Source organism: Mirounga leonina, unplaced genomic scaffold, assembly GCF_011800145.1.
Source record: "Mirounga leonina isolate KUSES-001 unplaced genomic scaffold, KU_Mleo_1.0 Mir_176, whole genome shotgun sequence".
In the NCBI taxonomy this organism is placed as follows: domain Eukaryota; kingdom Metazoa; phylum Chordata; class Mammalia; order Carnivora; family Phocidae; genus Mirounga; species Mirounga leonina.
Genome location: NW_023270454.1, coordinates 3,247,207 through 3,272,015, shown reverse-complemented (window position 1 = coordinate 3,272,015; position 24,809 = coordinate 3,247,207). Strand labels below are relative to the sequence as shown.

At 56.0% G+C, this 24,809-nt stretch overlaps 1 protein-coding gene across 8 annotated transcripts in view; it reads left to right on the top strand.

Moving 5' to 3' along the window:
* LOXL2 (lysyl oxidase like 2) overlaps window positions 1-24,809 on the top strand; it is an 85,459-nt gene that overhangs the window by 45,550 nt on the left and 15,100 nt on the right. For 6 of the 8 annotated variants that reach the window (XM_035022570.1, XM_035022569.1, XM_035022566.1 and 3 more), the window contains 5 exons: window positions 1,051-1,262; window positions 7,277-7,499; window positions 10,931-11,135; window positions 17,750-17,901; window positions 23,850-24,017. In XM_035022570.1, the coding sequence (XP_034878461.1) occupies window positions 1,051-1,262; window positions 7,277-7,499; window positions 10,931-11,135; window positions 17,750-17,901; window positions 23,850-24,017 (960 nt within the window). The remainder of the gene's footprint in view (window positions 1-1,050; window positions 1,263-7,276; window positions 7,500-10,930; window positions 11,136-17,749; window positions 17,902-23,849; window positions 24,018-24,809) is intronic. The other 2 variants (XM_035022572.1, XM_035022571.1) reach the window with 2 other exon arrangements.

Genomic DNA, 24,809 nt, shown 5'->3' with positions numbered 1-24,809 from the left:
CTGGTGGTGGTCTCATAGGCAGGGGCAGAAAGAGGAAGGACTGGAACTGAGAGCTTTGGGAGGGAGCTTCTGTAGTGTTTGGGGGCAGATTGAGCACAGCTATCACTAACTCCATGGAGTCCCCCATTCCTCCCATCCCGCTTGGCCTCTCGAGGCCCCCTGTCCTTCTACCAAATCCCTGGGCCTCTGGGGTAGGCGTGGGGCAGGGACATTGCCACTCAGTGTCAGAGGTGTGGGGAGGAGAGCCCACAATGCAGTGTGGCAAGAGGCCGTCCCCCCCTTGCCCAGTGTCTTCCACTTCCTCCTGTCGGGGTCCTGACTCTTCCATCACTGCCTCAGAACGATGGATGGGGGTGGGGGTGGGAGTGGGGGTGAGGAGCGGGCTTCCCTAGGGCCTCAAGTCATTTGGAATCTTTCCTTTCCTTGCCACAGCCCAGCGACTGTGACCATCCCTACCTCCCTGCTGGGCAGCCCTGAGTCCCTCCACAAAGCTCCTCCCGCCCCTCTTCTCTCCAAGCCCTCCCCCTTCTCTCCTGGGATTTGCTCACTGAGGAACGCGGACCCCAGGGGATAATGTAGAATGCAAGGTGGCACCACCAGCCTTAAGATGGCCGGGGCTCATCTGCCTGACACTTCGATTTTACTGAAAGCTTAGTGGGGAGGCACACACATGCGGGCACATGTGTGCCCGGACATGCTTTGGAGTAAAATACAAACCCCGAATTGTTTTTAATATGGAACTTGAAAATTCAAAGAACGCATTCTCTCTTCTATGCTTATTTTGAGAACCCACAGAGGGAACGGCCGCACTCTGCTGTCCAGGCTTTTTGTAGGATGTAGGAGAAGCCGCTGGGGTCCTGGGGCTCTTCTCTGACTGCTCCTGGCCACTCCTACCCCCCCGCCACACCCCCGCCACCCCCCCCACACACACCCACACCACTCTGCCGGGCCCGAGGGCAGACGCAGGCTGCAGAGTGCCCGGCCTGCAGCCACCTCTCGTGGCCAGACCCGGCGAGTGAGTCCTCTGCTTTTGTGCCTCCGCCTTCCCAGAACCTGAACATCCAGGTGGAGGACATCCGGATCCGAGCCATCCTGTCGGCCTACCGCAAGCGCACCCCCGTGACAGAGGGCTATGTGGAGGTCAAGGACGGCAAGACCTGGAAGCAGATCTGCGACAAGCACTGGACAGCCAAGAATTCCCGAGTGGTCTGCGGCATGTTTGGCTTCCCTGGGGAGAGGACGTACAACACCAAAGTGTACAAGTAAGGGGGCTGCTTACTCCTGGGCTCTCGCCTGCCTGGTTCAGAGTCAACTCTGGCAGGGTCCCCCCTGCCCCACAAAGGAGAGTCCTTCCTGCCCCACGTCATGGCAGGCCCGCCCATGGCCCTCCAGCAAGCCTGCCCTTGAGAAACTCCTGTTCCTGTGGGAGACAGACCCCAAAAGTACGACGAAGGTAGGGTGAGGGAAGGGTGAGGGCAGAGATGAAGTGCAGGGTGCTCCAGCCCGGAGAAATCCCACCTCTCGGTGCAGACGGTCAGCACAGGGACCACAGGGGCCGAACAAGGACAGTACTAGCCAGGCTGGGCGGGGGGAGGGGGGCAAGGGCAGCACCAACTTAAGGAGACATGCCCACTTTTCCTCAGCAAATGATCATTCAGAGAAATCTGGACCTCTCAGGAGATTGAAAAATGGTTCGATTTGACTCAGTTACACCCATCCCAGTTAAACCTTCCAGTGCTGTTCTGGTTGCCAAAGTTAGCATCTCCCAGGGGGAAAGAAGGCGAGATACCAACGAGACTTAGAGTAACCTCCCCGAGGGGTGTCCAGTGAAGGGATTCGGCCCCCTGGCAGGCTGGCCGCCGGAGTACCTTGGCGGTAGTGGGGTCCTCCTCCTCCTCTTACTAGTGGTAGCGACAGTCTGTTTCTGAGTGCTTGCTATGTGTCAGGCTCTGCTGCTAGCCATCGAACCCTCCACCACCAGGAAGCAGGGCGCTGCTTCAGAGTCGAAGAAAGAAAGTCAGAGAGAGGCAGTAGAACTTGGATCCGAACACAGGTCTCCAGCTTCGGGGTCTACACTCCCAGAGAGTGTAGACTCACGGCACTGCCTCTCTCCTTTCAAACCAAGGACAGGGAATTTCAAAGTCAGGAGACGTGGGTTCCAAGCCAGGCTCTCCTTCCAGATCCCTGGGGTCGGGCAGGCTGCACCCCTCTGTGGGCTTGGCCCGGCCGCCTTTGGTTAGAGCCCCCAGTCTGCCACAGGGGTGAACGCGGGCAGCAGGGCAGGCTCACAACACCCTGGGGGCAAGCACAATGTCGATTCCCACCCTCCACCGCCCCAGACGTGGCCCAGACCTTCCTGGTTGCGCAGGGCAGCTGGGAGGAGGAGTGGTCTCAGGCCTCTGAGTCTGGACAACTCCCTCCATCTGGTCAGCTCCTTCCCTGGGGACACCTTCTCAGTTTTTCCGACCCATTGGAGCCAAGAAAAGCGAACCCCTCCCCTGGCTGGCCCCACCACAGCCCCCAGCCCAGTGCTAGGAGTGGGGAAGGCTGCCAGCAGACCAAAGCCAGGCAGCACATGGCTTGTTCAGATGGCCTTTGAAAGCCATCTCCGCAACTGAGGACGGTCCTGAGTCTTCTTCCTGCTTTTGAGGAGGGGTCTCAGCTCTGTTTTGGCAGCTTCGCTCCAGGCGATCCTCTCTCGTGGGCTGGGCTGCATTGGAAACCCTCTCCTTGCTCCACCCACCCCTGTGTCCAGTTTCCTGTTCACATTGGGACAGGAAAAGGCCCCCAGGGCTGGGAGGCATCCAAGGCAGTGGTGGTGGGTGGTGTTCTCAGCCAAGTTGGGAGATGATAAACTGACTACTGAAAACCAGCTCGATTCCTGACCTCTGGCCAGAGAGGCAGGAGGGCGGGCGCTAAACCTTGTAGGCTTGTGTTATGTCAGCCTCTGAGACTCAGCTGACAGTTGGGCCCCAAAAGAGAAAGACACAGTGGGAAGCGTCTGCCTCGGTGGTGCTGTTCGGGGCTGTGATGGCAGCCGGCTGGAGGAAGCTCTTAGTGATGAGCTGGGTCTCCCAGGGCGTAGGGTGGCCTCAGACATCACCTGGCGCAAGCCCTACGTCTGCACAGAATGAGACGCAGGCCTGCGGGGCAGGGCACTCAGGGGTCCCAGAGCCCCCCTGCCGGAGCCCGCGGGGGAGCCCAGGTGTGTTCTCCACACCGCGCCCCCTTCAGCCCCTGCTCTTGCTCTGCTCCGCCCCAGAGGCAGGGCCTATCTACGCAGCACAGGCCCCCACCACAGGGGCCTGTTAAGTCTGGGAGCTGGGCCGGGCTGGCCTGGGGACAGGGGGTCTGGGAGCCGTGCTGAGAGGCTGTGGAACAGCAGAGGCCTGGGAGCCGAGTGAGGGCCACCCTGCATCTGGGCCTTCCAGGAGCAGCTTTCGCCAGCTCCCTTTGACCCTTCCCACAGCCTGTCCCTGCTGTTGCTGACATCCCTCAGTCCCAGGGAGGCCCTTCACCCTAGGAAGGAGATTGTTTCCAAAGTGATTCTGTCTAGAGTGGGGTTGGCCATCTCCAAGTATCCACCAGGTCCAAAGGAACTTGGCAGCCTTAGACATTCACCTGGGCAGTGCCTGAGGCCTCTCCGCCTTACTCTGCTAACTGGTGTGTCTGGTGGCCAGTCAGGGGCCTCAGTTATCCCCAGCACCGGGATATCCCCAGCACCGGGATAGGCTCTTCATCAGAGCCTCTCAGCTCGCCACCCTCCCGCCCTCCAGGTGGTTCCCACCTGTCCCTCAGAGTCCTTGCGCCCACAGGGTCGCCGAGAGTGGAGTCCATTTCCCCACCAAGGGCTGCTTTGCCATGAGCTGACTTCTGCTCTGGCCCGGGGAACCATGAATTCTCCTTGAAGCTAATGAAACTGAAGCTTCAGGGCCCCATTCTTGGAGCCAGGAGCGTTTTGTGGTCGTTTTTTTTCTTAGAGCAGGATCCCAGTGTTGACACTGATTTATTGATATGAGCTCACTAAGCTGAGATTCTGCATCTAATGTTGCATCTCAAGAGTTAGGGAAGCTTTAATGATTTGGTTGGTTGGCTGAAACATGGACCAAAATGTGGCCCACCGTGAGCGAAATGGAAATGCCTGCTCTCCTTGGTTTCATGCGGAGGAAGGGATTTCAAAGGCTTACCGAGACTGGAACATTGGAGTGCATTTATCTTCTGAGGCCTCACCCACCCTGGGAAGGTCCAGAAGACACACTTTCCCTATGACTGAGGAATAAATTTGTGTGGGAAACCCCAGCGTTCTGAAGAGCTCCCTGCAGGGAACTCTTCTCTGTAGGCCATACCTCCCCCTAACTGCAGTGGGGGGTGACTGGATCCCAGGGCGGAGGGGCCAGGGGACAGCACTCAGCCTCCCCAGGCCAGGTGGGCATGATTCCTGAATGACAGCAGAGTCTGAGCAGTGATCAGAACAGCTTGACTCCTTCAGACCCATGGCGTGGGCTGGTTGATCATGGTGTTCCTGGATGTGAAATGGGTAGGAAGCCTACTGAGTTCTTACTTGTTCTGGAGGAACGGAAAATCTAGGCTGAGAGAACAAAAATCGAACCTGAATCATAAACACAGAGGGTCACACCCCTGCCCCAAGTCCCAGACCCGAGCCAGGTTACAGACCCAGGACCCTTTGAATGAAGGGGAGGCTGGCTCCCCTTGAGGACGGACCCCAATACACTGCCAAAAACGCACCCTGTTAATCAATTGCCCAGCCTTCCCCAAAAGGGACCTATGGCCTTTTACCAAAGTGTGCACTGGGGAAGAGGAAATAACCAGAACTTCTGGCACGACTGGACACAGGTCCTGAACTACACTGCTTCCGGGAGATTCACAGGTCGCTGTGGCCCTCCAGTCAGAGGAGGGGCTTATGGAGGTCAGGTGATCAATGGAGTTTTAGCTCAGGCCCAGCTCACAGTGGGCCCAGTGGGTCCCTGAGCCCATCTTGTGGTTATTTCCCTAATTCTGGAATTCATCATTGGCATAGACATACACAGTAGCTGGCAGAATCCCTAACCAAATCCGGCTTTTCCCTTGGCTGGGAAGAGCCAGGAGGACTTTACATTTTCAGTTGCAGCGGCCCAGCCGAGGGTTCTTCCTTCTACCCTGCCATAGTTCTAGACACCTCTTTCTCCAGCAGGCTTCCCCCTGGGCTCAAAGCTGCCCGTCACTCCAGTGGCTCTCCAAACAGCAGGCCTGGGGCGGGCTGTCATGCAGCCTCCCCACGGCCTCGCTCCCTCGTGTCTGCACCCCCTGGCCCTGGCCCTGGTGAATCACTGGGGGAGGGGGTGGGCCACTGCCTGCGTAGCGGAGGCCTGTGGAGGGCCCCCGTGCATTCCTGTGAGCTGATGTGAGAGGGAAGCAGGGCTGTCTGGGAAAGGCAGGAGCAGATCTGTGTTTGCTGTGTGCGCTTCGGTCTATATTAAGAGCTCAGTACATCTGCTGGGTGAGGGCAGTGTTCACTGAACCCTGGAAGCAAGAGGATGTGTCAGGCCTTGTGCAGCTGATCTCCCCCGAGTGTGCTCTCTCGCTTATTGTGGGGGCGTCCTGAGGGACAAGCTGGAGACAACCCCCCCTCCAAGTGTGTTCTCCAGTCCAAGGTGGGGGTATGGTGGGGAACAAGCTGGAGGTTGTGTTTCCAAGGGCAGGGGCCTTGTATGTAGGAAGTGGGGAGGGGCAGTGGTGCTTGGAATTCTTAACGGCCCTCCTGCAAAGTTCTTCACCGTAGGCTACAGGGATGTTGAGCACACATCCTGAATTTCCCAGGATAGTCCTTTTTTCAAAGAGTCTGTGTCATTGGGTGCACAGGTACACTAGAATTATTACCAGTCGAAATTTGGGGTTAAGGAAAGATATTGGAGGTGTCTGTAGGGTTTCACCTTCCTCTGTGTTCACATCCCTTCCCTCCGAGACAAAGCAGAAACTTCCAGGCCTGCCCTACCAGCAGAAACAGGCCCCCCCTTCTGCCCCGCCCTGGGCCAGCCTGCCCCGGGAGGCCCCTCCACTGGGCAGCTGGTGGCGATGCTGTCTGTCTGGGGCATGTCACTGGTTCTGCCAAGCGGGGACAAGCACACAGACCCCAGAGAGCTGGGACAGCATGAGAGGACAGGGTGTCGTCCCTGCCCTCCTCCTTTGCAAATCCCACCATCATTCAGAGCCTAGCTCAAACCCTGCTCCTCCCCGAAGTCGTGTCTCATGACGGCAACCCTGGGGAGCCCTACCTTCTCTTCTTCCCTTTGTCTCCTTTAACCAAGATAGTTGTCAGTGCTTTTACAAACACATACGAAGCCCTTCCTGTGTGCGGTTTTAACGGCTTCACAAGCATTATAAACAATCTTACCAAGTAGATCCCATTACCCTTCTAATTTGGAGATGGGGAAACCGAGGCACAGTAATCTTTCTGTTAACCAGTTCCTTACTTATCGGTTGGTTATTGTTTTAGAAAACACTTTGGCTCACCTTGGTCTTTATTCTGCTTCCAAAAACACGTAAAAAGGAATACTTCACACGTAATACAGGCCAAGAGCTTCCCTTAGGCTATGCTCCGGGGACACCGTGAGCCTCACTGGCTCCCAGGTGAAGATTTGATAAGGTCTGTGGCTGAGTTTCCTGACCACTTTAATTTCCAAGCAAGTTATACTTTGATTCAGCCCATGGGGTGATTTAAGACTGTTCTTTGTTGCTTCTCATCGGATCCACACCTTTGATCTTGTATGTCATCGGGAGAGAGTTTAACATTCACCTTGTTCTGCTCATTGACACAGGCAAGAAACCACAGCCAATCATGTTGAAATTATCTGAAGTGTTTGGGTGAGCAACCATTCTGGTTTGCCTGGGACTGAGAGTTTCCTGGGACCAGGGGTCTTATCTCTTTTAGACCCCTTTCTGCATTTTGCGTTTATAGGCTTTTGTGTTATCTCACTTCCTCTTCTAGCATATAAGCTGCCTGGGGCCGGGTGGGGGGTGGGGAAGGAGGCCACATCTGCCCTCCCAGTCCTGCTTCCCAGCGCCCAGCATGGTGCCCCATATGGCTGAGGTGCTCAGCGAGTGCCTGCCCACTCAGCGGGGCTGATCTCCAGATGCACAGGCCGTACCCGTTCTGTTCCCCCACCAGATCCCCAGAAGCCAGCACAGCGGCCGGCCCCGTACCCAGGACCCAGTTGTGGAAGGAATGAGGGGTGGGCGCCATGACACCCTGGTCACCCGCCCCCTCGCCCCCCTGCAGGATGTTTGCGGCCCGGAAGAAACAGCGCTACTGGCCCTTCTCCATGGACTGCAGAGGCACGGAGGCCCACATCTCCAGCTGCAAGCTCAGCACTCAGGTGTTGCTGGACCCCGTGAAGAATGTCACCTGTGAGAATGGGCTGCCAGCCGTGGTGAGTTGTGTGCCTGGCCAGGTCTTCAGCCCCGACGGGCCCTCGAGATTCCGGAAAGCCTACAAGCCAGAGGTGAGGACGTGGCCAGAGGTCTGGCCCCTTGGCACGGGGCGCGGGGGGAGAGTGGCAGTTCAGGGAGCGGGCAGGGACCCCTCCAGGAGAGAATGAGGAGAGCTGGCCCCAACTCAGACGACTTTCCTACAGGGCAGGAATGTAGTGGGACACCTGTCAGGGCCGGCCCCCCCCAGAGATGCCACTTCTAGAATGCGCCGAGCCGCTGGGCCCCAGCCCCAAATCTTCAGCACCCCGGCCTGGCCTCCTACCGTTGCTACTCCTCTCCGAGACCAGAGTCCCCTCCATGGAGGACAGATACCAAGGAGAGGAGAGCACCTCCTTATCCACTGTCACAGGCTCTGTGCGCCGTCTGCTGGCCCAGCAGGAGAGGCAGGGGTGGGGAGTGCTGCTGTGTTCCCAGAGGAGAGGAGCGTTCTGGAGTTTGTGGGAAATCCAGTATGATTCTCAAAAGCACAGGAACCCTGCTACCAATGTTTCCAAACATGTTTTGGTTGGTTCTGCGACAGCAAGGATAAAAATTTTTAAAAAGCTTTCACCGAGACAGACAAGGAAAACCTGTCATTCCCATGTCTCTGTCACCTGTAGCCCTCAGTCTCGTTCCATGTGTGTGAGCAGCACCTGCGTGTGCGTGTGCGTGTACTCAAGACACGCCGATGTACATCTGCTCGCATACATAACAGCCCCGTTTCAAGTGTCCAATTTCTTAGGACAAGTGAACCGTCCTGACCATGGCAGGCTTGACGCGGCTTCTGAAACAGAGAAAGTGCGCTCCTCTATCTTCCCTTGAAAATCGTTAAGAGGAAATTCATTTTTCTTTTTCCTACCCTTCTTTTTTTCTATATCCGTCAAAGGTTCTCAGTGATGTGCGTGTTCTAGAAACTGCTCGCATGGGACTGGTGGGTGGGAACAGCACATGGGAGGAGGAGAAGGAGGGGTAGGAAAGGTGGCTGCTCATTATGGGGAGTGATCCCCCGCGCCAGATAAAACCTCCGTGCTCACCTGGGCAGGGGTGAGTTCCGAGTCAGCTCTGACCACGTCAGGGGTAAGAGGAGGGGGGAAGGCCGTGATGGCAGCCTCATTCTGTGCCTCTTTCCTCTCTCCCTGTCTCTCCCATCTTTCCCCTCTGCCCTCTGCTCTCTCCCCTCCGCATCAACATCTAAGGACCTGCTCTTGGGAGGGGGGTGATAGCACTCATCCGAAAGAAAAGGGAAACCCTGACAGGAGGCAGATAAACCATGTTGGGTGCCCCCTCCCAGGCTGGGGGTGGTGTATTTACACAAAAGAGAAAGCCTTCAGTGAAAGGAGTGAAATGAATGCTGTGAGCCCAGCCATCAACCAAGGGGTATGGGAACTATTTGGAGTGCCTTTGTGACTCTTCCAGCAGGCAGCGGTCCCTGCCCCCTTTGTCGCCAAGGGGCCTCCAAAGTGCACAGGCCCACCACACAGCACATGCGTGCAGCCAGGCGACACACACACCCCCGGACAGTGCTGCCCGCCCCCCACAGCCCCACAGCCCCCGCACACCCTCACTTGCCCCCCTGCCACATGATGTGATGACCACATCCTTCCTACAGCCTCAGCCCGAGCCTCTGAGCTTTTCTCGTATGTCATCCAGAATTCCAGACCCTACTGTTTTGGAATTCCTCTTGCTGTGTGGTTTAAAGCAAAGGAATCGAGTTCATGCCAAAGGAATTTAAAAAAAAAGGGGGGCGGGTAGCGAGCCTTACATCACATTTTCCCTTGGTTTCTTTCTTTCCTCCGGGGCCAGCTGACTCTGCTCAGCCACTGCCAGGCTGGGGTGAGGATCTTTGGCATTCTGCCTCCATCAAGCTCGGGTCATGGATGGTCTGCCCCCTCATAAATGAGCAGCCACCTTTCCTACCCCTCCCCTTCCTCTTCCCATATGCTGTTCCCACCCACCAGCCCATAGGAGCAGTTTCCAGAACATGGAAGCCACAGCTGTGCGTGCTAGACAGCTTGGGCCGGGCGGTGGGGGAAGGGAGAGGGCACAGCTCCACTGCAAATGGGCTGCAGCCAACAGGTGTCTGGTTTGTTTTCTAAAGCTAGAAGGTTCTGGATGTTTGGCACACACCCCTGTCCATCTTCTCTCCCTAGTGCCAGGCTCAGAGCAGTCCCCACGGCCTGTAAGCCTGGGTGCTATCACTGCGCCCTGCCCCGTCACGGCAGCCACGGGGCACCGCCAGTGGGCGAGAGCCCTGTGGCCGAGTGGGAACCTCAGCTGGAGGATGGAGACACGGGTTCTGGTCTGACACCTCGGCCCTCAAGGTGGCAGGTGTACCTGAATGTCGACAAACACCACCTCCAGCCAGGCCACCATGGCCGGGCCATCGGCGGGTGTGGTCTGAGGACCATGGAGGCGCGAGTGGAACAATGACTCTGGTCTGATCCAGCACACACAGAACGGCTGCGTAGTCAGCCCACTCCCTCTGTGTTGAAGCAAATGAGCATCAGCAGTAACTCAGAGCCTCGAAGCCTTCTGAGCCCCACCCCTCCCCCCAACACACACACGCATGCACATGCACACACATCGCATGCACGGAAGTTGATGCAGACCGGGGTGTGTGGGCAGATGGAGTCATGTGAGCCAGCTCCCATCTGGTAACATGTGATCCAGTGGGTCAAAGCCCTGGTGGAGAGTGGCTTTTATCCCTGTGTGATTAGATAAACCCTGCGAGGCGCTTGGGCTTCCAGGCTGTCAGTGAGCGCTGAGGGGCAGTTAAACTGTAAGCACCCCCTCTCTGCACAGCTAGGGGCACTGCCTCTTCTGCAGAGCCAGGCTGATTTGGACCTGGAGCAGAATCAGGGCTAGCGGTAGCAGGAATAGTGGCCGCGCGTACGCCCAGCCCCAGGACACACAGCAGGCTCCCCACCCCTGCACAGGGTCCATTGTCTCAGCCCCGGCCTTCTTGGTTAGCTCCCTGTCTCCCCGCTCCTGCTTCTCCCCGCCTGCAGAGCGGGATCACCGGATTGTAACCGTCAGTGCCCTGAAGTCTCCCGCAGGGCTAGACTAGAGCGCTCGGTTCTAAGCAAGGTAGAATCCCGGTCCGCCTGGAATCTGCCAAGTTTGGGGGTAGGAGCTGCTTTCTGTAGCTCTAAAGCTTGAGGCTCTGCACTGGGGCTGTGGAGGGAAGTGCTGGTGGTAAGGCCCCTGACCAAGCCTGGGTTGGGGTGGCGAATGAATGAGGGTCCCGGTGGGCTCCTCTGTAGTCCAGGACGGCAGCTCCCAGAGAGCTGACGGTGCAGAGCGAGCATGGGCACCCCCCCGCCCCCCCCGCCCCGCACATGCACACAACTCCAGCACAGGTTCGGCTCCTAGCCCGGGCACCTCAGTGTGGAGGGGAGCGGCTGGGAGGGGAGGGCAGTGGGCAGCGCCCACCTGCCAAATGTGCATCAGCTTTTGCACTCAGCAGGACCGTGTGTCTCTTCAGCAACCCCTGGTGCGGTTGAGAGGTGGTGCCAACATCGGGGAGGGCCGAGTGGAGGTGCTCAAGAACGGAGAATGGGGTACCGTCTGTGACGACAAGTGGGACCTGGTGTCTGCCAGCGTCGTCTGCAGAGAGCTGGGCTTTGGGAGTGCCAGAGAAGCCATCACTGGCTCCCAGCTGGGGCAAGGTAAGGACTGGGGAGGAGTTCTGTGGCCTCTTCACAGGGAGCACGGCATGGGGGCCCAGGCCAGGTGGGCTGGCTTCGGGCTTTGCGGGGTCTTCCTGCTTTGCCTGCTCCCACCCGTGGCTGCTGCTCTGTTCGAGAATGCCGGGCCTCTCCCAGCAGTCAGAGCTGCAAGGGCTTAGGGAACACTGAGCCCCCATTTTATGAATTTGGAAGCTGAGGCCCGGAGAAAGAAGTGAATAACCAAGGTGAGACAACATATTAGCGGCCAATGAAGACCCTAGTGGAGGTCTCCCAGCTCGCAACCCAGTGCTCCCCAGTCCCACTGAGAAAGCTGGAATTCTCAGACCCTTCCTCCAGGACAGGATCTCAGAATTCCTCCGGCCGTGGCCCACCCCAGGCACACAAGAATCTCAAAGGTCATCTTACTTTCCCACTCCGGCGTAGCACCACAAACATTCTCTCCCTGCCACCAGAGACTGGGAACAGGAATGCCCCTTTCCGGATGTCACGTGATGCTAACGAGAAGGGGCCTGGATTTTATTAAGTGTCCTGCACAAATCCTTCATCTAAGCAGAGAACAAAAGTGTAAGAGGCTTTCAAGCGGGTCATTCCGTTGAGAACAATGATGCACACGTGACATGAGGACACGACAGCTTCCCTTTCTGACAAGGAGGGTGGAGCGCCCTGTCCTGGGGGGGGGGAGGATACTGCCAGCCGGAGGGCCGTCGCCCCACAGAGAGGAATGTGGTGAGGTCATTGGTCACACCCTGGAGGAAGTAACAGCCCAGTGGACTGGAGAGAGAGCCCTGGAATCATAGATGCCCTGCTGGAGAGGACCTCAGTTCATCTAGTCCAACACCGAGGCATGGAGGCATGGGAGGACAAGCCTGTGATCACCCCCATGGTTAGTGGTGGAGAAAATCTGAAACCCAAGTCATTAGCTCCCAGGTTTGGGCTTCTCCCGGTATGTCCACCATCGCCCAGGCCCCCCACACATTCAGAACATCTCTACCCCAATTCTGCAATCCTGCAAGCTTCCTGGGCGTGCACTGAAGGTTAGGGGTCTAGGCTGGCCTCTAACGTTGCTTCGTGCCACCTAGAAGCCTCGGTGATACCGCAGGCCAGTCCTCTTCCTCCCTGGTCATGGTGAGCTCTTTGGAGTTCCCTTGGATGGCGAATACCCCCACAGTCCGTGTCACTGATTGGCTGTGTTGGTTTGTGCTTTCCCAAGGCCTGCAGCACAAAGCCCACTCATTCTGAGGAACAAATGAGCCTGGATGACATCAGCATTCCATCCCTCATGGGCGTGTACTATTTGACCTAGTTATTTCACTGCCCAGAGCAGCCACAGGTTTCCAGGGACCTGCAGAACCCTGCAAGAAAGAGATAGCTGGCATTTTCGATGCTGTCCTTGAAAGAACCACTGGGTGATTTATGATCTCCCAGCACTCTGGGCAGGTCAATTCTGGTAGGCAGGAAGGGAAAAGTCCACAGTCAGTGTCAAGTCACAGAGCAGACGGGGTCAGCTCAGTCCCGGCTCTGGCTGGTGGACCGAGTGGCCACACCCGTGGTTTGGGTGTGAAAGGCAAGGACTAAGCGGCGAGCAGTCTGAGTCCTAGTCCCAGCTCTGCCACCTCCTTGCTCAGTGACCTTGAGCAAAAGCCAGGGTTTCAGATTCTACACTGGAGTCACATTTGAGGGTTTGTGTGGCCCCAGCCTCCTGCGATTCTCTGAGACCTGCTCTTATCACCAGGATGGGTGTTAGGTCGGAGTCAGGCACTTTGTGCTTTGTGTTCCTGGGACCCCTTGCACACATCTGGACTCCAGCTGTCTGTGTCCATGTCCACCCCCCCCCCAAGACCCAGTGCTGCATGAGGGGAGGGCCTGTGTCCTTCACCTCTGTGTCCCTAGTGCTGAGTCTGTACCCAGCTCATAGTGCTCTAGGCTGTTCATGTTATGAAGAATGAATATATGAATGAATGAGCTCCACTTGTGTAAGTAGGATCAGCTGAATAAACACTTGGTAAAGAAGTTTCAGCACTCTACACCCTAGCTGTCCAACAGAAATATAATGGGAGCCACGTAAGTAATTTTAAATTATCTCATAGAAAAGAAACAAATTAATTTTAATAATATATTTCCCTTAATCCAATTTATCCCAAATATGATGATTTCAACATGTAATCAATATAAATGCTATTAATGAGAGAGTGTACATTTTGCGTACCGAGTCTGGAATCTAAGGTGTGCCTTATATTCAGAGCACATTTCAGTGTGGCCTGGCCACGGTCCAAGTGCTCAGTGTGGCCTGGCCACGGTCCAAGTGCTCAGTGTGGCCAGTGGCTGTATTGGTCAGGGCAGCTCTAGAGCAGTGTCTTCAAAAGCCTTTTTCCTGAAATCCCCAAGCAGAAATACATGTGATGGGACAGGCCACGCACGTAAAGCTGAAACAGAAGTTTCTAGAAACAGTGCTTACCTCTACGACATACAAAACGCTATGTCCTACTGTATTCTACTGCGCTCTTAAAAAATGTGATTGTAACCGGCAGAGTTAACTGTGGGTCTAGAGTCCATGACATCGCTCCAGGGGGTTAGGCTTCTCCCCTGTGCCCTGCTTCTGCCCCTGGCCTGTGGTCCCCTGGGCCAGGGCTTGTTCCTTGGGGGAAGAGCAGAGTCAAAGTGCAGGTAGGAAAGGCATAGTGAGGAGGAGCAATTCAGGGGTCAGTCCAGAACCCGGAGCAGGCGAATGCTGGGAGTCAGGATGCGGGGTCAGGCCCAGGTCAACAGAAGGAGCCAGGAGCCCACAGACATGGCTGGGCATGCTCTGCTGTATACCCAGGCCAGGGGCCTTCAGGGACAGCGCCCACCCTGCAGAGCTCGGGAGTACAGGGAAGAGGGTGAGAAACACTGGTTCTCCAATCTCTGTGCCATGAATGTGTATGCTTCAGGAACATGGGGCCCGCCCTCTGGGGCCCCACCGCCACTGTGGGCATTTACACAAGGGAGGCTGGAAGGAGACCACCAGTTGTTAGCTGGAGTCTAAAGCACGGTCGGCTCTTGCATAAACCTTTCCTCCCCTGGCCAGTCCTGTAGGCCAGTGATTCATAAGCGTTCATTGAAGACTGTTTGGGCTGGGCCCTGGAATGGAGAATTCGTTTATTCCACAAACATTTACGGTAATGGTTTCTGCTCCCTGGCAGCTCGCGTCAAGCGGGGGAAACTAGAAATAACCTCCCTCAAAGATAACCTGCACTCAGAGGGGTGATATGAGAAGTGACACTGATACTGTTTGCCATTTCCTGAGCCCCTGGTAACTGGCCATCCGTGGTGTCACTCGTCTCTCATAATCCCCACCCTGCCGGAGAGATGCTATTATTGCCTTTGGCAGATGAGGGAGGCGGGGCTCAGAAAGCTCCCGTCACTTCCCAAGGAGATGCAGGCCGGCTCCAGTCTCTCCTCGCCTCCCAGGGAGAGGTGTCAACAGAAAATGCTGCAGGTGGGGGTCAGGTGGTGTCAAGCGGAGCCAAGCCGGAGGAAGGCTTTGAGATGTTCCTTGGAGGCGGGCCTCTAGCTAGGTCAGCAGAAGGAGAAGGTGTTCAGGAGGCAGAGAGAGCATCCCTAGATGAAGAACACAGGTGCTTCCAAACCCTCCGATCTTTCGCAGAGCAACCTTCTGCCGCCGTCCAGCACACGGGGCTTTTCTCTCCTGATGGCTCCAGAAACCCAGCAGGATCCCTCTGTGGGGCCAGACTGCCTGGTTTGCCTCCTGGCTCCTCCATCAGGCCTGTTACTTCATCGTTGGCCCCCCATTTCCACATTGTATTGACTGGTAATGATGAGTTCATATACGCCATGTGTGTAGGACAGAATCCAGCGCATAGTAAGCGCTCAAGAAATATATGTCACCATCGCCACCGTCATCCTTCTGACAGTCGTCAAACAAGCCCTGCATCAGATACGCAGGTCCAAGGTTGCTGCCCGTTTCTGTGTCCCCCCGAATCCCTGAGCTGTGGCCCCTGCTTGCCTCGAGGGCCTGCGCTGTCCTAGCCTCTCCACTCTGAGTCCTTGGATGCTTCCAGCCACAGTCACTGTGTTTTAATCAATTTTATAAAATTCCAAGGAATTGGAAGCTTTATTGTTTGTGAATTGAATTTGTGAATTCCCAAGGAAAGGGAAACTTGGCTCTCACTTACTAACGTAGGTTGCTCCTGGAAGTTAATTTTGGCCTCGGTGAGCCTAGATACCGGGTGTCTCTGGAAACCTCTGCAACAGAAATCACAGAAGGAACACAGACATGACGCCTGCCCTTGTGGGGTCTCCAACCCAGTGGGGAAGCAGACACGGAACAGACAGCCACCTGAGTGCTCAGTGGGAGGCCACACGAGGGGGCCCAGCTTAGACGGGAATCAGAAAGGCTTCTCTAAGGAAGTGGTCAAAGCCGAGCCCTGAAGGATGAGCGAGAGTTAGCTGGTGAGGAGGGGAGGAAGATGGGCCAGGCAGAGGGTCCAGGCAGGGGAAAAGCTCAGCTCAATCAAGCGGCCAAATAGGTGATGTGGCGGCGGACAGAGCTGGAACGCTAAGTGAGAGGCCAGGCTGTGCCTAACAGGCCACTTGGGGATTGTGGATTTTACCCTTCGATGCAGTGAGAAGCCGTTCCAGGGACTTAAGATGGGGAGTGGCTTGATTCAATATGCATTAACAGCACTCATGGGCTGCCCTGCGGCGAATATTTTAGAATGAGCAAGCAGGACGGAGCCTAGAGGCCGTTGCATTTGTCCAAACGGGAGAAGACAGAATGCGATGAGTGTCGCAACGGCAGAAACGCAAAGCACCCAGATTTAGGGGAGTGAACAGATGTGATGATGGATTCCTTGTCAACCACAGAGGAAGAGGGGTTACCAGAGATGACCTCTGGGTTCTGGTGAGAACATCAGGCCGGATGGACTCCACTTCCCAGGATGGAGAGGGCTGGCGGAGAAGTAGATGGGAGATGGTCCTTCTGCTGGCTGGGGAAGTAAAGGGGACAAAAGAGACAACTTTTCCAAGAAGTTCACTCTGATGGAGACTAAAGTGACAGGCAGAGGGTGGGCTCAGGGGAGGGCGGCCCTAAGATGGGAGGTGAGTGTCTGAGTGTTGAGGGGCAGGACCCGAGCGAGAGGAGGATGGTGAGTGAGGATCAGGAAAAGAGAGGTGATCCCAGGCAGGGCGGGAACCAAAGTGGGAGTCAGTGCAGCCCAAAGCTCCCAGAGAGAACCTGACTTTGATGGGCTAGACAGAGGGGAGGTAGCCCTGTGAGCTGAGCTGAGCTGAGCCAACAGGGTCACGTTGGGGATTCTCTTTCCCCAGCAGTGGGGGGCTCCCCTTGGTTATCTGGGTGCATGTGACAGCTTCCCTGCATGTTCACCATCGGTCATTTGCCTGATGATTTGCCCTCTCTGCCCCAGCAGGGAGCATTGGCAGGAGATGGGCTGGGGAGAGGAGGGAGGCCAGGTATCTCTTCCCCCTACAGGGTCCCTGCAGGCTGCTGTGTCCCTCCTCGACCAGGGGTAATGGCTCTTTTTTTTCTTTTTAAAGATTTTATTTATTTGAGAGAGAGAGAATGAGAGAGAAAGCACATGAGAGGGGGGAGGGTCAGAGGGAGAAGCAGACTCCCTGCCGAGCAGGGAGCCCGATGCGGGACTCGGTCCAGGGACTCCAGGATCATGACCTGAGCCGAAGGTAGTCGCTTAACCAACTGAGCCACCCAGGCGCCCCAAGGGGTAATGACTCTTAACAGGTGCCCTTTCCACATACGTTCTTTGCTTTCCTGAGTCGGACATTGGCATCTTCCCCTCACTCCTGCTGGCCTACGGGCCATTTCTGTGTCCCACTCTTACTAGCCTCTGAGTGTTGGACTGTCCTTTGTGATTTTGTGATTTCCCTACACTCTGTCTGTACCTTTATTATCTTTTTAAAAAAGATTTATTTATTTACTTTAGAGAGGGAGAGCGAGTGGGGTAGGGGCAGAGAGAGGGAGAGACTCCTCAAGCAGACTCTCTGCTGAGCGTGGAGCCCGATGCGGGGCTCGATCCCAGGACCCTGAGATCTTGACCTGAGCTGAAATCAAGAGTCAGCTGCTTAACTGAATGAGCCACCTAGGCACCCCCTATCTTTATTTTCAAAATCCCTTTTTCTTAACTGTGTTCAAATCATCCAGTTTGAGTGTGCCATCACTTTCCTGCGGGGTCTCTGATTCTATAGGGATAGTCGCCCTTTTCGGGTTCAAAATGCACGGAGTATTAAAGTTGAAGAGGGAACTTAGATGTCTTCTCGTCCATCTCCTTTATTCAGGGAAGAAAACCAATATTCAGAGAGGCTGAGTGGGTCGGCCAAGGCCACACAGGAAGTTTGCAGCACATTTGATTTGCTTTTAGGGGAGAAGTGAATCCCAAGACAAAAAGCAATTCTCTCCTCTCCAGAAGAGGAGGCCTGGAACCTTGAGCTGGTTATGGGATGCAGCTGGAAGAGTTCTGAGGGTGGGAGAAACACGTTCTTACCGTCTAGGACTTTATTGCCCACTCCAGAAACTTACCTTCAGAAGCTGTCAGTAGTACCTGTTTGTTTTCCTCCCCCAGGGATAGGACCCATCCACCTCAATGAAATCGAGTGCACCGGGACTGAGAAGTCCATTATAGACTGCAAATTCAATGCCGAGTCTCTGGGCTGCAACCACGAGGAAGATGCTGGCGTGAGATGTAACATCCCTGCCATGGGCTTCCAGAAGAAGGTGAGGGGCTGTGTTCTCTTTTGGTCACTGAGTCCCAGAAAGTATGGGCCAGGTGGCCTCACGCTCAAGGGTTCTAACAGCTGGTGTTTGAGGGCTCTGATGATGAACTCAGAAAGGGCTCAGGCTCCGCTGCTGTCATGGTTAACGACATTGTCACCTCACATTCATTAAGCGTGCCAAGTGAGAAAATGCATGGATAGCCACGCTGTCCTTAGTGGCAGATGGCGGGCATCCACTGCGTGCCACACCCTGCACGGGGACTGGACATGTGGCATGATTGCAACGCAGTCCTTTCTGTGAGGGACTCAAGGTCCGTAGTGCCTGTGACACCCTCGGCATGGTCCCTGTCCAAGGACCCAGGGGAACTACATCGACAGCAGGTCTACAAGCTAACAAGGGTAAGCACAATATAGACAATATTTTGGGACAGAAGACTGTGTTTTGGTAACCAGAGGGAAAGAAAGGGGAACCTTAACAGCATTATACCAGAGACACACCCTTCCTCTCCTGAGATGGAGTCTCTAGAAACCTACATCGTGTCTCCTGGCTTGGGTGATCTTTCCCACAAGAGGAGCCAAGATGAATTCCTCTCGGTCTATCCAATCCTACAGAAAGGCCCAGTACATCCTATTCATTGCTCTTTTTTTTTTTTTTTTTTTGCAAGGTTTATTGAGTGATAGCAAAGTGATAGTACAAAGCTCCCAGGGAGGGAGGGGACCCGAAGAGGTTGCCCCTATTCAGATTGCTCTTCACTATCCCATGTATTTGGTTGGGTCCCATGCATCATCTGCTACCCGGCTGGCACGTTGGAAGAGCTTTTTAAGTGCTTATTTTTAAAATGAGCAGCTGCAGACACATCAGGGTGCAGGATGGCTCCCCAATCGGGTTCTTGCTTCGACGGTGATTCTTGACCTTGGCGCCGGCATGCCCAACCGGTCAGCCACAACGTGTGTTGTGCAGTTCACTGCCCGATGGGGCCCAAAATGGGACCCCAACAGCCCTCAGCCAAGCCGTGCATTTGCCCGTAGGTGAGTAGGAGCACGGGCCGCACGCCCCCAGCGGCGGGGGAGGCTTGCCATCTCTAATTGCCCGGCAGCATTGCGAGATCGCCGTACAGAGCTATGGAAGGTGACGAGCCACGGGTCCTGGCCTGCTGTGGCAGCCTTCACTTCAGCCTGATTGGAGGAGGGTGGAGTGAGGTTTTCAACCCAAGTGAAAGACGTAGGCCAAAGAAAGTGATGTTTTCCAGATGCGTTTTGTGGTTGGGATGGCTGAGCCAGGCTGTGTGCTCGGTGAGGCTGGTGGCAGCCCCACAGCCCCAGCGCCGAGGGCCTCACCCTTGCTCGGGCCCTCCGGGCTCCGGCAGGTGCTCCCTGAGCTCACGCAGGAGGCATGGGGGCGTTTTACACCTGCTTGCCATCCCCTGGGAAGAAATGGGCAAGGTCACCTGTGAAGGAAAGTCCCACGGGCCGTACGGGTTGTCTCGCCACCGCAGCGGGCCAGCCTGTCCCGTGGCGTGGCTCGGGGCTCCCACGGGCATGGGCAACCACGCCAGGCAGAACCGTCCAGACTCCCAGCTGTTATCACTGTGTTAGTTTGCCGGGGCCGCCATAGCAGAACACCACAGACTGGGAGACTTCCACAGTAAAATGTTTGTCTTCACAGTTCGAGGGGCTAGAAATCCAAGATCAGAGTGCCGGCAGGGCTGGTTTCTCCCGAGGCCTCTCTCGGCTTGCAGATGGTCGCCTTCTCGCATGTCCTCACACAGCCTTTGCATATGCATCCCCGGTGTCTCTTCCTCGTCTTGTGAGGACACCCGTCATATTGCACAGGGCCCACCCTTAGGACGTCATTTAACCTGAATTACGTCTTGAAAACACCCTTTCTCCAGATACAGCCGTATTAGGGCTTAGGGCTTCAGCACAGGAATTGCATGGGGACACAAGTCAGTTCACCATCACTCACTGGGCGATTCCTTATTTAATTTCTTTGAGGCTTGAGTTTACTCCTCTGAAAATAAGGAAGTGAGAGCAATGATTTCCCTGGCTTCTCTGCCACCCCCCTTCGTTAGGAAATTGACTTTTCTCTTGAATGGCTACTAAAGACCACGGACTTGGAACCGGGTGGCAAAGCCTCATTCTGCCCACTGCTGGAGGGGAGGAGCCGAGCCCGGGAGGCTCTGGGAATGGCCGGTGGGGTTACCGGGCGACCACCCGTGCTGGCCTCCGGTCCACCTCTGAGCCGCGGGCCTCCCCTGGCCCGGCCTGGTTAGCGGGACCAAGCCCGTGTGTGGAATGTGAGTTGGAAGGTGCCCGTGCTTCCTTTCAGGCTGACATCTGGGTCGGGTTCCCTCGCCTCCTCCCCGCTCACCTCCCAAAACAGGTGTGGGCCTGGTTAACCACAACCTTATCAAACCACGATGCAGTCTTGCTGGACTCCACCGGCCGGAAGTGCTTGGCTTTCCGTGTTGACACTCAGGAGAACGCTGCCTTCTTTCAAACCCCAGGCTGCCGCCCTTGAGAACCAAAGGAGCAAGAAAAGGGAAATGCCAGGGTTATCTTGAGGACGATTGACCTTCCCTGGCATCCTCACTGGGTGATGAGGCCGAGGGGTGAGGGCCAGAGGCTGCTGGCTGACCCGAGGCCTTTTGGGGTTCTTCCAGTGCTGGTGATTGCAGAGCACCTGTAAGCTAGCGCGCCAGGCTGTTTCCAGAATGCTGGCGCCTCCGAGTGGGGCCGGGGCATGGAGGGCTATGTCCCGCGCCATGTGAGAGCTTCATGGCTGGCCTCTTGCTCCCTCTAGTCCTCTCTAGAAAACGAGAAAAGGCCCCCAGTGCATCTTGAAGCGCCTAGACTCCTTCCAGAGCAGTGGCACCCTGGTCCCTGTCACAGAGGCTGCTCCAGGCCTAGTCAGCCTTGGAGAACCACAGCGGCAGCTCGGAGCCTCGGGAAGGGCTTCAAAGAGAGGCGCCAGCTCACCACTGGTGACCGCGTGGTTTCCTTACCCAGAGCCAACGTGCAGCCACGATCCTCAGCCAGAGCCTCCGAGGCTTCCCGTGGCTTTAGGTTGCGGGACAGGGATGCTGCCACATGGCCAGCCAGCTCTGGGCGGGCTGCACAGGCAGAGATGGACAAGGGAGAGAGTCCTCTGGAAGCTCCTAAAGGGAGCCCTTCACACCAAGACTTAAACTTGGGAGCCCCCCTGCTCTCTGGTAGCCGGACAGAGTGAGAACGGGGTTCTTCCGGCTCCCACATCTTCATAGTTCACTGGCCTCGCAATGACAAAATGAAGTCAGTTTTCAGGAGGTGGTGCCCACGAAGGGGGCCTCAGGAGGAACCATCCGCCCCTGCTGCAGTCAATAAGGCAGGGCACAAATAAAATAAAATTAAAATAAGGCAAGGCACAGTCCACAAGGAATTCAAAAATGGTAACAAACCCGTTTAAAGTCATTCTGCTCTTAGCTTCACTGCCCACTGGCATTCAGAGCTTCAGCGCTCCCCTGGCCCACTGGAAGGGTCCACACCTATGGCCTCCACCTCCCCAGGTGCACAGGCTTGGTGGGGGCAGCTGGAAACCACACCGGGGCGGGGGGGCGGGGGGTGGAGGGGATGGCCTGTGGTTCCCTAGAGATGCCCCTGATGGGTTTAAGCACACGCCCCACCCAAGGTGCTGGCCCTTGCTTGGCATGTTGAAGCTGGGTAGCCTGCCTTCTGCCGTTCTGGGATTTTCTCACTGGCTCCGCTCATCTTATTGGTCTATGTTTTCACATAGACCCAAACATATGTTAGTTGTGAGTAAAGTACGATCCATATCTAAGACCTTGTCCAGTGCCCACCTTCACCCTGGGCTCTCAGCCCAGAAACACTCAGGAAGACAAACGGCCTCCCGAAGGACAGCCCTCTTCTCACTGGCTCTGACCCCTCCTATTTCTTCTGAAGAGAGTTTTGATTTCTGATGGGACTCTCACCCTAATAAAAATCATCACTAGGATGCTGACTAATATTTCTCGAGCACTTACTGTGTGCCGGGGCCTGTGTGAGCACTTTCCATGAATTACCTCTTTTAATTCTTCCTCTCCACAAGCCTGGGAGGTAGACCCGGCATCGTGTCTGCCCTTGGCTTGTCTGTTTGCCGGCTGACCTCATTGACCTTTGCAGCCCCTAAGTCCATAATAAGAATCAAGACCTGTGCCCCAGGAGTATGCTGTTGCTAAGGATTGGCAAGCCAACAGCCCAACGTGCTCAGGGTTCCTAGAGTCACCATGCCTTGTCCCAAAGGATGAATTCCTAGGCGTATAAAGGAAGCTGGGAAAGGTGCTTGGATTAGGGGTAGCATTTTTAGAGCCCTTCCCCAATCTCCAGATCTGTCTGCTTGAGCTCACCTAAGTTGGTCCATGCTTTCAGTTCATAAGACTGATGATTCATTCATTCCAAAAGTAATGTTGGCGAACCTAATGTTTGTGAGGTACTGTCTTAATTATCGATCACACAGGAAACCACACAAATACAGCTCTGCCCTTGGGAGCTTATATTCGAGCGGAGGAGACAGATGTTAAACGAATTGTGAGTTAGCTTAATTATAACTGTTGTAAATGCTAAGAAGGAGACGTGTAGGAAGCGACAGAGTGTGTACGTGACTGACCCCACTGACCCCAGTGAGAGGGAAGTGTTGCAGGGTACCGAATCGGAAGGGTGAACAAGGATCAGCCAGGCAGAAGGACACCTGTATGTAGTGCGCTTACAGGTGTGACTTAACTGCGTGACTCGGTCCAGAGTTAGGTAGCTGAGGAAACTGAGGCCTGCGTGCCTGGAGGTGGGAGAACAGGGTGCAAGCGTGAGTATTGGAGCAAGGGGAAGCCGCTGCCATGTGCCAAGCAGGGAAGCAACGCGAGCGGGGGTTTTTCAAAGCTGACTCTGGCTTCTGACCAGACAATAGGTTGATGAAGTCCAGAGCGGAGGCAGGGAGGGGAGAGGAGGTGTGGCTCAGGCCGGAGGCGATGGCGCTGGGACAAGAGGGTCTGCATGGAGCTGGAGGGAAGCAATGGACTGGAAAGAGACTCTGGAGATAAAATCCACGGAGGAGGGTTTTGACCGGATGCGGGGGGAGGGAGAGAGGACGGTGTCGAGGCTGGCTCCGGGATTTCTGGCTTGTATAACAGAGTAGGCTGGGGATCGGCAAAGGACAGCTTGCAGGCCAAACCTATCCCTCTGCCTGTTTTTGTCATTATAGTTTTACTGGAACACAGCCATGCTCGGCCGTGTACACATCAGCCGTGGCTGCTCTTAGCTATGCGGCAGAGCTGAGTGTGTACGACACGGAGCGCTCGGCCCACAAAGCCTAAAATACCCCCTGGCCCTTTACAGAAAGTGTGCTGTCCCTGGGGTAGACGGTGGTGCCTTTCGCTGCAATAGGGAACAAGGGGGAGATAGGGCACAAGTTTAGGTGGAGACTGAGAAGATGCCACGTTCAGATTTGGGGTCTCCCTGGTGCCAAGCGGAACTGTCAAATGGGCAGTTGGTTCCGGGGTCTCAGAAGGGAGTTCTGGTGGAGAGGACAGTGGGGGCAGGGCAGATGAGATCGGGAGCTGGAACCAGCCGAGCAGAGGGTGTATCCTAACATTTAAGGCCCCTTGACGCATCCTGCCAGGTGCCTGATTCTAAGGGCAGCCGTCCCCAGCAGTCTCACGGAGGGCGGCAGGGAGTAGGGGCAGGTGCCGCTCAGCGGGGGTCAGTGCACAGGCTTCTAAGGCCTCGGGCTGCCTGCAGGTGGGGACCTAATACGTAAGCCCATCCTGGGCAGGATGCAGGCGCACAGCAGGCTCTCAGTGATGCTGTTGAATCTGTGTCCCAGGCAGGACCCCCTGGCTTGGGGGAAGCTGAGATTGATGGCAATGTGGTGGGGCAGCCCCCCTCTGTTCGCACGTGGTGACTATGCCTTTCTTTCCACAGCTGCGCCTGAATGGGGGCCGGAACCCCTACGAGGGCCGGGTGGAGGTGCTGGTGGAGAGGAACGGGTCCCTCGTGTGGGGGACAGTGTGTGGCGAGAACTGGGGCATTGTGGAGGCCATGGTGGTCTGCCGGCAGCTGGGCCTGGGGTTTGCCAGCAACGCCTTCCAGGTGAGAAGCGCCCGCCTCAGCCCCTTCCATCCAGTGTGACCCTGCCCCTCTCAGTCAGCCCCTGCTTTCCGTGCACCTTCCCCAGCTACCCAGGAGGTGGACAGCAAAGTGCCCTGGACTAGGGGGAGGGGGGCAGGAACGCCATCCTGGCCTCCGCTCTGCCCCTCACAGCCCTGAGTCCTAGGGTGAGATACGTTCCCCTCTGGCCTCTGTTTCCCCGCTACAGAATAAGGGGCTGGACTCTGGTTTCCAGGGTCCGCTCCGCTGGGAGCACTGGGATTCACCCTGGGCTGAGGGCTGCTTCTGGGGCATGCTGCTGTGCCCACGCAGAGGGAAGCAAGTCGGTCCTGCAGGACAGTGGAGACCACCCAGCCCAAGGCCCAGCACCCCAGATGCCTTGGCTCACTCCCTTCGAGGCCCCTCCGGACAGACCGTTTCCCAGCTGGTGTCTGTACTCATGCCTTCTCCCCTTGACTGGCTGGTACACCTCTAAGCCTTGTCCCATCGTCTGTGCCCTCCTCCCGCTGGCCCCTTCCTGAAAGAGAGGGACTCCACTGAAGGCAGCCAAGCCCCTGCCCCTTGCAGAAGGCAGCAGACGAGAGGCAAGAAGCGCTTTGGCTTCAAAAGTCATTGACTTCTGGAGCCTGTATTGTGAGGACACATTGTCAGAAGGAGGCAGAGATGAGGGGCTTGAGGTCTATTCCCATCTATACCTGCACTAGCCCGCGGTATAACGATCTGGGGCAAAACAGCCACCCTCCTATGCGTCCCTTCTCCTCCCGGTGGCATGGA